The sequence below is a fragment of the Haematobia irritans genome, chromosome 1 (genome assembly GCF_050003625.1).
Source record: "Haematobia irritans isolate KBUSLIRL chromosome 1, ASM5000362v1, whole genome shotgun sequence".
Lineage (NCBI taxonomy): Eukaryota > Metazoa > Arthropoda > Insecta > Diptera > Muscidae > Haematobia > Haematobia irritans.
In genome coordinates, this window is record NC_134397.1 from 36,378,166 (window position 1) to 36,395,537 (window position 17,372).

At 26.5% G+C, this 17,372-nt stretch overlaps 1 protein-coding gene across 2 annotated transcripts in view; it reads right to left on the reverse strand.

The window, feature by feature from the left end:
• Positions 1 to 378: 378 nt before the first annotated feature.
• The window catches only part of mtg (mind the gap), a 78,406-nt gene continuing 61,412 nt past the window's right edge, over positions 379 to 17,372 (reverse strand). The window contains exons 3-7 of one of the 2 annotated variants that reach the window (XM_075289804.1): positions 14,866 to 14,988; positions 6,709 to 6,836; positions 3,459 to 4,355; positions 3,243 to 3,398; positions 379 to 945 (exon numbers count right to left, since the gene is read on the reverse strand). In XM_075289804.1, coding sequence (XP_075145919.1) covers positions 562 to 945; positions 3,243 to 3,398; positions 3,459 to 4,355; positions 6,709 to 6,836; positions 14,866 to 14,988 — 1,688 coding nt within the window. In that variant the 3' untranslated portion in view covers positions 379 to 561. The remainder of the gene's footprint in view (positions 946 to 3,242; positions 3,399 to 3,458; positions 4,356 to 6,708; positions 6,837 to 14,865; positions 14,989 to 17,372) is intronic. The other variant, XM_075289805.1, reaches the window with a different exon arrangement.

Here is a 17,372-nt window from a genome sequence, read left to right on the forward strand (position 1 = left end):
TTCCTGTTGCCAAAAAAACAATTCTTACGACTAAAAAATATTTTTTATTTTAATTTTTGTTTTTATTTAAAAAATAATAAATAATTTAATAATATCCACAAGAAGAATTAACACACACTCTTAGAACATATACATACATTGTACATCGTATAAAAAAAAAACGAAATCCATTAAAATTAAGAAAATACTATGGATAGACAGTAAATAAAAAATTATAGATAGGGTTAAGAATTAACTAAAAATGTAACTAAACTCAATTAGGAATCTTTGCTTAATGGGATAACATTAACAATTCGTTGTATCTTTGTTCTTGTTGTTGTCGTTCATTCGTTGATCGCAATGATTGAAAAAAAAAATAACAAAGTGACTACTAGTACATTTTATAAATTATAATTTTATAAAATTTTCCCCATTTTGGAAGTGGTAGTGAGCATCGAATTTATCTGCTCACCACAAAATTTCGATTAGACCAACATAATTTCCTAAAAACAAAACACATACATTCACTAAAATTAATATCGACTAAACATTAGTTTGGTAAATCTATTTCCGACTTGTTCTTTATGACCCTTGTTGCTCGTCTTGTAAGTAGTTGGGCGGATACCTATCATCTGTCGCTTCTACATCACTAGGTGTTGAGGTTTTACGATATTCTTCATCCATGGAATCTTTTAGATTTTGTATATCCAAGCCACCATTCGATGAGGACGATGTTTCACCATTTTCTCCAGTTTTCGAATATTTGGAGAAATATGTTAGGGATTTCATTAATTGATAACTTTTCGATATGGGTATATTGGAGTCGTAAACACTTTTCGATGATGAACAATCCACATAGAACCACCAATTACATTTCAATATAGTTTGATCGAAGAGTGTATTTTCGGGACAGAGAAATGATTTTCTCACCATACCGTCATCGGTTAGTGCGCACACATGGAATACCTGGAATTGAATAAAAGTGAGATAAAAATGAGTAAATAAAAACCATTATAAATGTCAACCGCTGGATTTTGATAGATAGTTGATAAAAATTGCGACTTCTAGAAGATCAAGAAGTCAAATCGGTCAATAAGGGGGCTATTACCAATATATGGATCGATACACACCATATTCAGCACACGTATTTGTGGTCCCATATTACCTCTAGATTACCAATTTCAAGCTCATCGGATCAAAATTTCGATTTCTAGAAGCCCAAGATATCAAATAGGAAAATTGTTTTATATGGGGGCCAATACCAAGGCATGGGCCGATACACACAAATTTTTGATATAATTTTGCAAAATTTGATTTCTATAAAAATTTTGTCAAAATTTTATTTATATAGAAAATTTTTCTCAAAAATTTATTTCTATAGAAAATGTTGTCAAAATTTTATTTCTATAGAAAATTTTGTCAAAATTTTATTTCTATAGAAAATGTTGTCAAAATTTTATTTCTACAGAAAATGTTGTCAAAATTTTATTTCTATAGAAAATTTTGTCAAAATTGTATTTCTATAGAAAATTTTATCAAATTTTTATTTCTATAGAAAATTTGGTCAAAATGTCAGACTCACTTAAATTTGGTAAAAATTTTATTTCTATAGACAATTTGTCAAAATTTTATTTCTTTAGAAACATTTAGTCAATATTTTATATCCATAGAAAATTTTGTCAAAATTTTATTTTTATAGAAAATTTTATTTCTATAGAATTTTTTTTTCATTCGTTTTGTTTTGTTATTTATTATTTCGGGAAAAGCCCACTATCACAAACCTTTTTTCGGAAGGTTCAGGTGTGGTTCACTTTGGGTTTGGTGAACTACCAGAATTTGTTTTTATAATTGGCTGATAGTTTTGCTGCAAGTAGAGGATGCTTATGAGGAATGTGATAATTCCGAAACGTGCGTCCATCCAACCATCTAGGGCTTTGCCCAAATAAATTTGTCAAACATTCTTTTCCTGAGATCAAAATTTTATTTCTATAAAAAATTTTGTCAAAATTTTATTTCTATAGAAAATTTTGTCAAAATTTTATTTCTATCGAAAATTTTATCAAAATTTTATTTCTATAGAAAAGTTTGTCAGAATTTTATTTCTATGGAAAATTTTGACAAAATTTTATTTATATAGAAAATTTTGTCAAAATTTTAGTTCTTTAGAAAAATTTGTCAAAATTTTATTTCTATAGACAATTTTGTCAAAGTTTTATTTCTATAGACAATTTTGTCAAAATTTTATTTCTATAGAACATTTTATCAAAATTTTGTAAAAATTTTATTTCTATTGAAAAATTTGTCAAAATTTAATTTCTATGGATAATTTTGTCATAATTGTATTTCTATAGAAAACTTTGTCAATATTTTATTTCTATAGAAAATGTTATCAAAATTTTATTTTTTTATAAAAGTTTTGGGATTTCTCCTTCGATCATTTATTAATTTATAAACTAAAGATTGTAATACCAAACTCTTTTGTAAATATTCAAGTTGCAAAGTCGCTAAGACTAATCTCTTTAAATTTGTATATATCCCAGTATTCTATTATACACAAGCTTATATTTATTATCAATAAATAAATAAAAAAATATTTCTATGGAAAATTTTGTCAAAATTTTATTTCTATAGACAATTTTGTCAAAATGTCAGGTTCACTTAAATATGGTCAAAGTTTTATTTCTATGGAAAATTTTGTCAAAATTTTATTTCTATAGTAAATTTTGTCAAAATTTTATTTCTATAGAAGATTTTGTCAAAATTTTATTTTATAGAAAATTTTATCAAAATTTTATTTCTATAGAAAATGTTGTCAAAATTTTATTTCTATAGACAATTTTGTCAAAATTTTATTTCTATAGAAAATTTTGTCAAAATTTTATTTCTATAGAAAATTTTGTCAAAATTTTATTTCTATAGAAAATTTTGTCAAAATTTTATTTCTATAGAAAATTTTGTCAAAATATTGTCAAAATTTTATTTCTATAGAAAATTTTGTTAAAATTTTATTTATATAGAAAATTTGGTAAAAATTTTAGTTAAAAAAATTAAATCTACCAAAGCCAAATCTACCAAGTAAAAAATCTACCTATCTAGAATTTATCTCACAAATTTTCAAGTAATCATATTTCGGGGCAAAATTAATCTATATTCCTCTCTGAGATCTATTCAGTTGGTTTGTCTATCCAAATTTTTTATTGGATTTTCTTAATATTGGAATTCTCTCCGATACCTTTCATTCTATAAAATCCCCCAAAACTTACCATGCAGCCCAAATCTGTATCAGCATAAAGTCCAGGGAAATGTTTTTGTTTAGCACATGAGAATGTTGTGGGAGGTAAATCAACTTTTGATTTGAAATTATCATCGAAATTTTTATCATAACCTACTGGATAATATTCCTTAGGGGCATTCATAACCTATATAAATGAAAAAAGTGGAAATTAAAAACAGTCCTTTTTTATTTGAGGCATTCTTACCTTCGACATTTTGGTTTCAAGAGCCACTGAATTTTCCTCCACAAAATTGGGTATGGGTCTAGGAGTAGTCGTCGTCGTTGTTGTACTTGTTGTCGTTGTGGTTGTTGAACTACTTGAGGTTCTTATAAATTCTTCTCGTAATTTGGAGGCTAACATGGCTCTATGTTCGGCTCGCAATTGTTGTTCTCTTACATAGATGGCATGTTTAATGGTATCCACACTAACATTAGCTGCCTTGGCCAATTCTTCCACTGTTATGTCCTTCATATCGAATTTTGGTTCTTCAAATTGTAAATAATTCGGATGATTAGCTATTGCTGGTGAGGCTTCGGCAGGTGTCTTCAATACCGCCGTTATTCTATTCACAGAACTGGGCATAGCTTGGAAAGCGGGTACTGCCATAGGTTTAGAAATTATCATGGGACTGTGTGAATGGAATGTACGATTAGCATTTAGTTGTTGGGTATATAAATCCACCAATTTATTATTGACACTCATACGAGAATTGGGAGAATCAACCGAAATGGCTGACCTCCGTTCGGCGGCTAATTGTTGCTGCCATTGTGTATTTGAGGGTTTCTGCTGAGGTATTGGTTTAAATGCGGGTACACCCAAAGGCAATGGTCTAGCTTCGGTCATTAGAGGCTTTTGTTTGGCCATTTCCCGTAGAGCAGCCTGTTGTGCTAAATATTCCGATTGACGCTTTTGTTGAAGCAACATTTCGTTGCGAGCATTCTGTTTGGCCATGTTGTCCGCTGTTGCTGCAACATTTTGTCTATGCAACATTTCTGCTTGTGCTGCTTTGGCTTGTTTTTGTAGAGATTCTCTCAGTTCGGGACTAAGAACCATGGGTGATCGAGACATAATACGTTTGTCCTTGAATGATTGCGTAGATGGCTGGGGGAAGTGGGTAAATAAAAAGTTAGATTTTAGGTAAAATTTTAATTTAATTTAAAATTATATACAAAAAAAAATTAACAATAAACCTCATATTAAAAGTAAATATTAATATTAAATTAATTATAAAATGTAATTTTAAAAATTAAATTAAAATTAAAAATTAATTCAACAATTTAAAAAACATTAAAACAGACAATTTGATGTTTTGTATTGAAAAGATCTTGAGCTAGAAAAAATCTTTTCTATTTCAAACACTAGAATTTTAAATATAAATTAAAATTAAAAAAATGTAATTTTAGAATTTAAATTAAAATTTAAAATTAAATTTAAATTGAAACAAACGTTAAAACAGAGAATTTGATGTTTTAATTAGAACAGATGTCGAGCTTGAAAATTCTTTTCTATATCAAACATTGAAATTTAATTTAAAATAATATACAAAAAAAAAAATTTAAAAATAAACCTTGATATGAGGTAAAATTTAAGTAAAATTTAATATTAAATTAATTATGAAATGTCATTTTAAAATTTAAATTAAAATGAAAAATTAATTAACAATTTAAAAAATAAATTTAAATTAATAAAATTTAATATTAAATTGATTATAAAATGTAATTTTAAAATTTAAATTAAAATTAAAAATTAATTCAACAATTTAAAAAATTAAATTTTAAATTTAAACAAACATTAAAACAGATAATTTGATATTTTGTATTGAAAAGATCTTGAGCTAGAAAAAATCTTTTCTATTTCAAACATTAAAACTTTAAATATAAATTAAAATTAAAAAAAATGTAATTTTAAAATTTAAATTAAAATTAAATTTAAATTGAAACAAACATTAAAACAGAGAATTTGATGTTTTAATTAGAAAAGATGTCGAGCTTGAAAAATTCTTTTCAATATCAAACATTGAAATTTAATTTAAAATAATATACAAAAAAAATAAAAATAAACCGCATATAAAAAGTAAAATTTAATATAAAATTAATTATAAAATGTAATTTTAAAATTTAAATTAATATTAAAAATTAATTAACAATTTAAAAAATAAATTTAAATTAATAAAATTAAATATTAAATTAATTATAAAATGTAATTTTAAAATTTAAATTAAAATTAAAAATTAATTCAACAATTTAAAAAATTAAATTTAAATTGAAACAAACATTAAAACAAATAATTTGATATTTTGTATTGAAAAGATCTTGAGTCTAGCTCAAAAAATCTTTTCTATTTCAAACATTAAAACTTTAAATATAAATTAAAATTAAAAAAATGTAATTTTAAAATTTAAAAACAAAAAAACAACAACAATTTAAATTAAAATTAAAAATTAAATTTAAATTGAAACAAACATTAAATCAGAGAATTTGATATTTTAATTAGAAAAGATGTCGAGCTTGAAAAATTCTTTTCTATATCAAACATTGAAATTTAATTTAAAATAATATAAAAAATTTTAAAAATAAACCTAATATCAAAAGTAAAATTTAATATTAAATTAATTATAAAATGTAATTTTAAAATTTAAATTAAAATTAAAAATTAATTAACAATTTAAAAAATAAATTTAAATTGAAACAAACATTAAAACAGATAATTTGATATTCTGTATTGAAAAGATCTTGAGCTTGAAAAAATCTTTTCTATTTCAAACGTTAAAACTTTAAATATAAATTAAGATTAAAAAATTTAATTTTAAAATTTAAATAAAATTAAAAATAATTTAAAAATTAAATTTAAATTGAAACAAACATTAAAACAGAGAATTTGATAATTTAAATAGAAAAGATCTCGAGCTTGAAAAATTAATTTCAATTTCCATATCAAACATTAAAACTTTAAATATAAATTAAAATTTAAAAAATGCAATTTTAAAATTTAAATTAATATTAAAATTTAAAAAAAAATTAAATTGAAACAAACATTAAAACAGATAATTTGATATTTTGAGTAGAGAAGATCGCGAGCTTGAACATTTCTTTTCTATTTCAAAGATTAAAACTTTAAATATAAATTAAAAAAAAAAAATAATTTTAAAATTAAAAAATAAATTTAAATTGAGAAAAAACATTAATACAGATAATTTGATATTTTGAATAGAAAATATTTCGAGCTTGACAAAAATCTTTTCTATTTCAAACATTAAAACTTTAAGACTTTAAATATAAATAAAAATTAAAACAAATATAAAAATAAATAAAATAAAAATTTAATTAATAAATTCTTTTCTATTTCAAACTTTAAATATAAATTAAAATTAAGCATTTTATAAATTTAAATTTATTTATTTTTGTAAATAAAACAAAAAATTAACTTAAAAAAATTAATAAATTCTTTAACTCACCTGTTGATTTGCTGGTAGCACTCCCACAGTAGGTGGTGGTCCATTTTTATAGCCAATTGAACGTCTACGTCCCCCTTCAACATTACCCAAGGATTCGGGGAAACCCAATTCGTCACCTAAACTAAAACCTAAAAAATAAAAATAAATAAATAAATAAAAAAGACATTTATTTTACAACTCGTTGTTAAAAAAGTAGTAAACGAAGAATAAAAATTTTAATAAATTGGCTGATTCAAATTTTCACATAATAATCCAAAACAATATTTCATCTTCATTTTGTTTTTATTTATTTTTTTTTTTTTTGCAAATGGACACGCCAAAATTTTAACAATGTCCATAAATATTGAAGTCAATCAAAACCAACACGAATTGATGTTAATGGCAAATATCTATTTCGTGGTCATATTAAACAACATTGTTAATGAATCAACAATTTGCGTATCTTCAACAGTTAGAGTTATATGTTTTTTTTTTTTTTTGATTTGTTTTTATTTTCTTTGTAATTTAGCTGTAGCAAAATTTGATAGACATGGGAATCTGCAACGCATTAAGATGCTATTGTGGATATTGCGGTCAGAAGTTCGTAGACTAAAGCAAAGGAAGTTGAATTCATTTGTCCATGTGAAGTCTGTCTCAGTCATATCGATGAAAACATTTTTCGACTTGTAAACTGGGACAGTATTTTATCCTGAGATGTTTAACGGAATGTAACCTATCATATTCTTTTGAGGAATTTCAAGAAAATAAGAGTTTAAAATTCCTATCTGCTTAAAGAATTATGAAAATTCTGAAAAAATTTTGCCTAGGTTAGGTTAGGTTAATAATAATATTAAATGCTAATATATTTGCAACGGTATGATCAGCTGTGACCGGCTATCGCCACTCTTCAAGCGTTGTATCGAGCATGGCGTCAAAAGAAATTCAGCTTATTACAGTGAAAGAAGAGCTTTCTTTTCAGATGAACGAAATTTTAGACAATCAAAGCTTTCTTTTGACCCTAAAAAAAGTTTCTTTAATAGTAAATAAAGGGTGATTTGTTAAGAGCTTGATAACTTTAAAAAAAAAAAAAAAACGCATGAAATTTGCAAAATCTCATCGGTTCTTTATTTGAAACGTTAGATTGGTCCATGACATTTACTTTTTGAAGATAATTTCATTTAAATGTTGACCGCGGCTGCGTCTTAGGTGGTCCATTCGGAAAGTCCAATTTTGGGCAACTTTTTCGAGCATTTCGGCCGGAATAGCCCGAATTTCTTCGGAAATGTTGTCTTCCAAAGCTGGAATAGTTGCTGGCTTATTTCTGTAGACTTTAGACTTGACGTAGCCCCACAAAAAATAGTCTAAAGGCGTCAAATCGCATGATCTTGGTGGCCAACTTACCGGTCCATTTCTTGAGATGAATTGTTCTCTGAAGTTTTCCCTCAAAATGGCCATAGAATCGCGAGCTGTGTGGCATGTAGCGCCATCTTGTTGAAACCACATGTCAACCAAGTTCAGTTCTTCCATTTTTGGCAACAAAAAGTTTGTTAGCATCGAACGATAGCGATCGCCATTCACCGTAACGTTGCGTCCAACAGCATCTTTGAAAAAATACGGTCCAATGATTCCACCAGCGTACAAACCACACCAAACAGTGCATTTTTCGGGATGCATGGGCAGTTCTTGAACGGCTTCTGGTTGCTCTTCACTCCAAATGCGGCAATTTTGCTTATTTACGTAGCCATTCAACCAGAAATGAGCCTCATCGCTGAACAAAATTTATCGATAAAAAAGCGGATTTTCTGCCACTGATTTTGGTAATAAAATTCAATGATTTGCAAGCGTTGCTCGTTAGTAAGTCTATTCATGATGAAATGTCAAAGCATACTGAGCATCTTTCTCTTTGACACCATGTCTGAAATCCCACGTGATCTGTCAAATACTAATGCATGAAAATCCTAACCTCAAAAGAATCACCCTTTAAAAAATATTAGAGATAATGGTTGATTCGCTTATCATAAGTTCGGATTTATTTGCTCTTAAAGAAAATATTTTATAAGAAAGGGAAATTTCGGTTGTCGAAAATTTCGTTCCGCCGGAAAGTATTTTTTCTTTGGGAGTATTTGGGGAATATATTGGAAACTGCTTTGGAACCATGGGAATTCTAGGTTAGGTATAGAGGCTTTCCGTGATTTCAGGCTCACTTAGACTATTCCGTCCAGTGTGATATCACTGAGTGGTGCACGATTCCATATTTAGATCAATGATAAGGAACCTCCTTTTTGTAGACGAGCCCGAAAGGCGTTTTATATTACGGTAAAAGCACTCTGAGAAAAATATGCCGGTATGGATGCACTGAAGATAGGCTTTGCACGAAAATGGATCCAAAACCCTTATGTAATATGATCTAATACACAAAGAAAAATGTTTTTTTTTTTTTTGATTCAATCACAAAATTATTTGATCCAATTAATTTTTAAATTGAAATGTCTTCAATCAAGAAAATATTAGTATCAATCACAGTTTTATTTGGTCATCAAAAAAAATACTTGATTTAACAATTAACTGATATCATTAGCAAATTTCAATTATTTTTGTAATTGATAAAACAAAATTATATGCATTCAGTTGCTAACAATTTAGAATTTTACATAGTGTTAAGTATGTTAAAATGTTAAAATTAAAAAAAGAAAACAGAGATGTATTAGAATGTTTTTTAGATTTTTTAGAGATTTATTTGTATACCCTGCGGCACAATGTGGAACAGCGTATTATAAGTTAGTGTATATGTTGCAGCACCCAGAAGGATACGAGATAAAAACATGGTATTTTTTTGGCAATAATGCTCCCACGCGATATTTTCTAATTTCTTTTATTTCTTCTTTTTCTCATTTCTCTTATTTTATTTCTCTAGAAAATTTTGTCAAAATTTTATTTCTATAGAAAATTTGAAAAATTTTATTTCTATAGAAAATATTGACAAAATTTTATTTCTATAGAAAATAAAATTGTCAAAATTTTATTTCTACAGAAAATTTTGTGAAAATTTTATTTCTACAGAAAATTTTGTGAAAATTTTATTTATATAGAAAATTTTGTCAAAATTTTATTTCTATAGAAAATTTTTTCAAAATTTTATTTCTATAGAAAATTTGTCAAAATTTTATTTCTATAAAAAATATTGACAAAATTTTATTTCTATAGAAAATTTTGTTAAAATTTTATTTTTATAGAAAATTTTGTGAAAATTTTATTTATATAGAAAATTTTGTCAAAATTTTATTTCTATAGAAAATTTGTCAAAATTTTATTTCTGTAGAAAATTTTGTGAAAATTTTATTTATATAGAAAATTTTGTCAAAATTTTATTTCTATAGAAAATTTGGTCAAAATTATATTTCTATAGAAAATTTTGTAAGAATTTTATTTCCATAGAAAATTTTGTCAAAATTTTATTTCTATAGAAAATTTGTCAAAATTTTATTTCTATAGAAAATTTATTATTTATTATTAATATAAATTATTTCTATAGAAAATTTTGTAAGAAATTTATTTCTATAGTAATTTTTTTCAAAATTTTATTTCTATAGAAAATTTTGTCAAAATTTTATTTCTATAGAAAATTTTGACAAAATTTTATTTCTATAGAAAATTTTGTCAAAATTTTATTTCTATAGAAAATTTTGTCAAAATTTTATTTCTATAGAAAATTTTGTCAAAATTTTATTGCTATAGAAAATTTGTCAACATTTTATTTCTATAGAAAATTTAGTCAACATTTTTTTTCTACATATAATTTTGTCAAAATTTTATTTCTATAGAAAATTTTATCAAAATTTTGTTTATATTGCAAAATTCAATTAATTTTTTAGTTAAAAACGTAATAACTATTTCAATGACTTTCTATAACTATTTGTAATCACGTTTTAGTTTGATTTAAAACTTGATTGTTTCAAATAATTTTTTAATTAAAAATTAAAAAAAATCTAAATTTTTTTAACGGACCTAGAAAAATTAACGAAAATTTTTCCAATTCAACAAATGTTTTAATTGAAACGAACATCAATCACAAAAATTAATAGTATCAATTAATTTTTTAATTGATACTACAATTTCTTTGATTGAAGACATTTCAATTAAAACATTAATTGGATCAATTAATTTCGTGATTGAATCAGAAAAACATTTTTTGTGTGCGAGTTTAATTAAAAAGTGAATTATATCAATTATTTTTTAATTGAAAAAGTAAAAAATTTAACCATTAACTTTATTAACTTAATCTTTCATATTTTTATTTAATAATTTTCGACAATTTCAAGAAAATTTATTAGACTTGTTAAAGAAAATTTTATAGTTTGAAGGAAAAAATTGGAGTTCAAAATGTCTTTAGTGTCATACGAAGTTCAAGATGGGCGCATTATTGGTAAAATTTACAAATTTTAAAAAATTCTAAACTATTTTGTGGGAGACACGAATTTAGTTAATCTTTATGCTTCATTTGGGTATAATTTAATAACTAATGTACGCAAAAAATTATTATTAAAGGAAACTTTCTCCAAACCTAATAATACCATGAATTAAAATAAAGTTAAATTGGCTTTAGTGAAATAGAGGATTCACTTTTTTGAGTGTATGTATATTTCTCACTTCATATCAAGTCGATCACTTAAAATCAAATTTATTCGATTTTGATACACAGAAAAAAATTCACGAAAAATTTTCCAATTAAAGTCTTAATTGAGTTTTAAAAAATATTCAATTAAAAATTCAATTGATTCAACAAATTTTTTAATTGAAACAAAAATGAATAGTCTCAAGGTATCCTAAAACCTCCTAACAACGTCTTCTAAATTTTATGTAAGTCCAAGTGGTATATATTAAATCAAAAAAGATCGATTAAATACGTATATAATTCAGTTTGACAAAATTTTCTATAGACATAAAATTTTCACAAAATTTCCTATAGAAATAAAATTTTGACAAAAATTTCTATTGCAATAAAGTTTTGACAAAATTTTCTATGGAAATTAAAATTTTCTATAGAAATAAAATTTTGACAACATTTTCTATAGAAATACAATTTTCACAAAATTTTCTATAGAAATAAAATTTTCACAAAATTTCCTATAAAAATAAAATTTTGAAAAAATTTCTATAGCAATAAAGTTTTGACAAAATTTTCTATAGAAATTAAATTTTGACAAAATTTTCTATAGAAATTAAATTTTGACAAAATTTTCTATAGAAATTAAATTTTGACAAAATTTTCTATAGAAATAAAATTTTGACAACATTTTCTATAGAAATAAAATTTTGGTAGATTATTTGTTGCTCGAGTGGCAACCATGATTATGAACCGATATGGACCAATTTTTGTGTGATTGAAGATCGGCTATATATAACTATAGACCGATATTGAACAATTTTGGTATGGTTGTTAGCGGCCATATGCTAACACCACTTTTCAAATTTGAACCAGATCGGATGAATTTTGCTCCTCCAAGAGGCTCCGGAGGTCAAATCTGGAGAACGGTTTATATGGGGGCTATATATAATTATGGACCGATATGGACCAAATCTGGCACGGTTGTTAGGGACCATATATTAACACCACGTTCCACATTTGAACCGGATCGGATGAAGTTTGCTCCCCCAAGAGACTCCGGAGGTCAAATCTGGAGAACGTTTTATATGGGGGCTATATATAATTATGCACCGATATGGACCAATTCTGGCACGGTTATTAGAGATCATATAGTAACACCATATTCCAAATTTCAACCGGATTGGATGAAATTTGCTTCTCTTAGAGGCTCCGCAAGCCAAATCGGGGGATCGGTTTATATGGGGGCTATATATAATTGCGAACCGATGTGGACCAATTTTTGCATGGTTGTTAGAGACCATATATTAACACCACGTTCCACATTTGAACCGGATCGGATGAATTTTGCCCCTCCAAGATGCTCCGAAGGTCAAACCTGGAGAACGGTTTATATAGGGGCTATATATAATTATGGACCGATATGGACCAATTCTGGCACGGTTATTGGACACCATATACTAACACCATGTTCCAAATTTCAACCGGATTGGATGAAATACGCTTCTCTTAGAGACTCCGCAAGCCAAATCTGGGGATCGGTTTATATGGGGGCTATATATAATTGCGAACCGTTGTGGACCAATTTTTGCATGGATGTTAGGGACCATATATTAACACCACGTTCCACATTTGAACCGGATCGGATGAATTTTGCTCCCCCAAGAGGCTCCGGAGGTCAAATCTGGAGAACGTTTTATATGGGGGCTATATATAATTATGGACCGATATGGACCAATTCTGGCACGGTTATTAGAGATCATATATTAACACCATGTTCCAAATTTCAACCGGATTGGATGAAATTTGCTTCTCTTAGAGGCTCCGCAAGCCAAATGGGGGGATCGGTTTATATGAGGGCTATATATAATTGCGAACCGATGTGGACCAATTTTTTCATGGTTGTTAGAGACCATATACCAACATCATGTACCAAATTTCAGGTGGATCGGGTGAAATTTGTTTCTCTTTGAGGCTCCGCAAGCCAAATCTGGGGATCGGTTTATATGGGGGCTACATATAATTGCGAACCGATGTGGACCAATTTTTACATTGTTGTTAGAGACCATATACCAACACCATGTACTAAATTTCAGCCGGATCGGATGAAATTTGTTTCTCTTTGAGGCTCCGCAAGCCAAATCTGGGGATCGTTTTATATGGGGTCTATATAAAATTATGGACCGATTTGGACCAACTTTTGCATGGTTGTTAGAGACCATATACCAACACCACACTCCAAAAAAAAGTGAACTCTCTATTTCACTAAAGCCAATTTCACATTCGTTTAGTTCATGGAATTATTATGTTTGGAGAAAGTTTCCTCTACTCTAATAAGTTTTTGTGTACGTTAGTTAAATTAACTAAACCCGAGGAAAAAAATATACACAAATGAAGGATAAAGTTTAACTAAATTCGTGTCTTCCACAAAATAGTCCAATATTTCTTTAAATTTGTAAATTTTACTACAAACGCGTTCATCATGAACTTCGTATGTCACTAAAGACATTCTTGCAATTTTGAACTCCAATTTTTTCCTTCAAACTACAAAATTTTCTTTAACAAGTGAAAAAACTTCATTATGTCTAATAAATTTTCTTGAATTTGTCGAAAAATATTTGCTGATTTTTATGACATCGGCGTGATGCCAGCGTTTGTTATACTGTTTAGTTAAAATTTTCTAAAAATATTAAAAATTTTCTAAAATTAACCGAAATTTTTCTTCCTGGTGGGTTCACTGTTTTTTCAGTGCATGTACTAAATTTCAGCCGGATCGGATGAAATATGCGTCTGTTACAGGCTCCGCAAGCCAAATCTGAGGGTCTGTTTATATGGGGGCTATACGTAAAAGTGGACAGATATGGCCCATTTTCAATACCATCCGACCTACATCAATAACAACTACTTGTGCCAAGTTTCAAGTCGATAGCTTGTTTCGTTCGGAAGTTAGCGTGATTTCAACAGACGGACGGACGGACATGCTTATATCGGCTCAGAATTTCACGACGACCCAGAATATATATATATATATATATATATATATATATATATATATATATATATATATATATATATATATATATATATATATATATATATATATATATATATATATATATATATATATATATATATATATATATATATATATACTTTATGGGGTTTTAGAGCAATATTTCGATGTGTGGCAAACGGAATGACAAAGTTAATATACCCCCATCCTATGGTGGAGGGTATAATAATTATTTTTTTTAGATTATCATAGTTTTTTTTTAATTATTAAAAAAATATTTGTTAGTTTAAATATATAGATCATAGGAAAGGATATATAAAAAATATAGGAGAATATAATATAAAAACAATAGTATTTAACAAAATACTATTTCATTTATTTTGGATTATAGAAGTAACTAAAAAACTAATAAATACAAAAACTAATTACTAAACAACAACCAAAATATTTGTTTGATATTATTTAATCAAGGTAATATTAAGGCAAAATATATATACTACAGATTATTGAATTTTTGAATTTACTAATATTAAAATATTTCAATTTATAGGAGGGGAATTACCTAAACCAAAGTGTGCCTTAAGGCCTCCCAAATTTCTTACACGAAATAGTCCAGATTTTTTGAAGTTACAATTGAGAATAAAACCAAAATCGGATTCTAAAACACATGTCCCGCAAGCCAATCCTAAAAATAGATACAAAAGAAAAAGGAAGAGAAACAAACACAGAATAATATTATAGACTATTTCCAAGATATTTTTTTATATATTTATACAATAAAGATATCTACAATATAGGGTATAATCGAAAAATGCAAAATTTACAAATGCAAAATGAGGAATGATCAGTGTGATGTTATAATACGATAATAATGGTGAGTAATTCTGTGTTTTATTTTTTTTTTCTCTTGGGAATAGAGAAATATGTACACATTCATTTATTTTTGTATATTTATTTATTTAAAACTATACTAAACATATAGTAAATATAAGATGAGTATGGGAAAAAAAGGGAAGCTTTAGCAACTGAGGCCATCAGCTAGATGTACACATTTAACTTTAATAATTTTACATAAGAAAAGAAAAGGTAATAATTTATTTATTTTTCGTATCTGTCTATCAATTTAGTAGACTTTTTTTTACAATAAAGACCCTTTTTGAAAATTAATTTAGAATTCAATGATCTATTAGTTTATTTTCGTCTATTTTATATGTTTTTTTTTATTATTTTATTTTCGTTTGAAAATCCAGCACAGTAGTATTCGTACATTTATTCTTTCCGTTTTAATATCTGCATCGCCCATCTAATCTTCCCATTAATTAAAATTGACCTTACCATCGAACCACAAATGGTTTTAAGTTTTTTTTGATTGCATAATATTAACTTTTAAAATGGTAGTCTAACAAGATTTTTCATTTGCATCACAACAGGTTGACCGGTACAAATGCACATGTGCTAATAGCCAAAATAAATTAAAGATGCATTCACAAGGAAACAAAGATCATCAACCCACATATGTGGTATATCCATTGACATATGTAAATTTTTAAAATTTTTAATAAAATATTTCTATACAGACAGATGCTAACAACACATAATCATCTTTTAATTTACTATGCTATATGTATAGTAATACTAAATGTTTGATAGAATATGACATTGTAAAATGTAAACATTTGTGGAAGTGTTGGCATATTTTGTTAATATTCAAATTCTTTAATTATATGCAATGGTTTGCGTCAAAGACAGCCAAAAAGGAGGGAAATATCCTCAAAACAAGTCAACGAAAAATTCCGCTGTAATTTTAAAATTATTATAGTTCTTGGAAATCAGTTGATTGTAGTAAAATTTTCTTGATTTAAATTTTTTGTTATGTTTAACGATATAACCTCAAAATGAGAAAAAAATTTACACAATCTAAACAATTTTACTAAATTCGAATTTCTCACCAACTATTTTATAATTTTCTAAAATGAGTAAATTTTACCTAAATTGTGTCCGTGTTGAACTTTGTACGGTGCTAAGGTCTTTTTAAGAAATTTTAACTAAAATTGTTTCCTCCGATATACGAAAATTTCTAAAACAAGAGTAATTAAATATTTTTCGACAAATTTAAGAAAATTCATTAATGTCTAATGAATTTTCTTGAATTAAATAAATAATTTTTTTTTTGTTAAAGATAATTTCGTAGTTTCGTAAAAATGGCAAAAATGTCTTTAGCTCCATACGAAGTTCAAGTTGGCCGAATTTATGGTAAAATATATTTTATGAAATTCTGAACTATTTCGAATCGCATTTGCGCATAATTCTTCCCTTTTTCAGTTCATTTTAATAACGTACGCAAAAAATTATAGTAAAGGGAACCTTTTCATAACATAATAATTCAATGAACTAAAATAAATTGGCTTTATTGTCCAATTTATTTTAGTTCATGGAATTATTTTTAAAATTTAAAATCGTAAATAGGTTTTCAAATTTTGGGGGCTAAATTTTTTCTGGAACCCTCCCCACCAGAAGCCTTTCTACGCTTATGCTGGTAATTGCTAATCATTGAAGTTTTTGACAACAATTAAGAACTGATGCGCAAAACCATCGATGGCATTATCTAATTACAATTCATTATTAAATCTTAAAAGACTTTTAATGTATGCTGAAATTCAAAAACAAACTAAAGATGCATCCGAAAAAAAACAAAGATCATCAGCTATAAGAATTGTATTTCTATTGACATATGTAAATTGTAAAAATTTACAAAATTATATGCATTCAGTTGCTAATGAGGCATAATGATTTTCAATTTACTATTTTACAAAGTGTTAAGTATGTTGGGTGAGGACAATATTAGAATTAAACAGCAGAGATGTATTAGAATATTTTTTAGATATTTATTTTTATACCCTGCGCCACAGGGTATTATAAGTTAGTGTATATGTTTGCTGCACCCAGAAGAAGACGAGAGAGACACACGGTATTTTTGAAAAATGGCGACCCCTGAGCACGGTTGCCACTCGTGCTAAAAATAATCCACCAAAATTTGAAGAAAACTTTAGCACAATCTACCAAAATTAA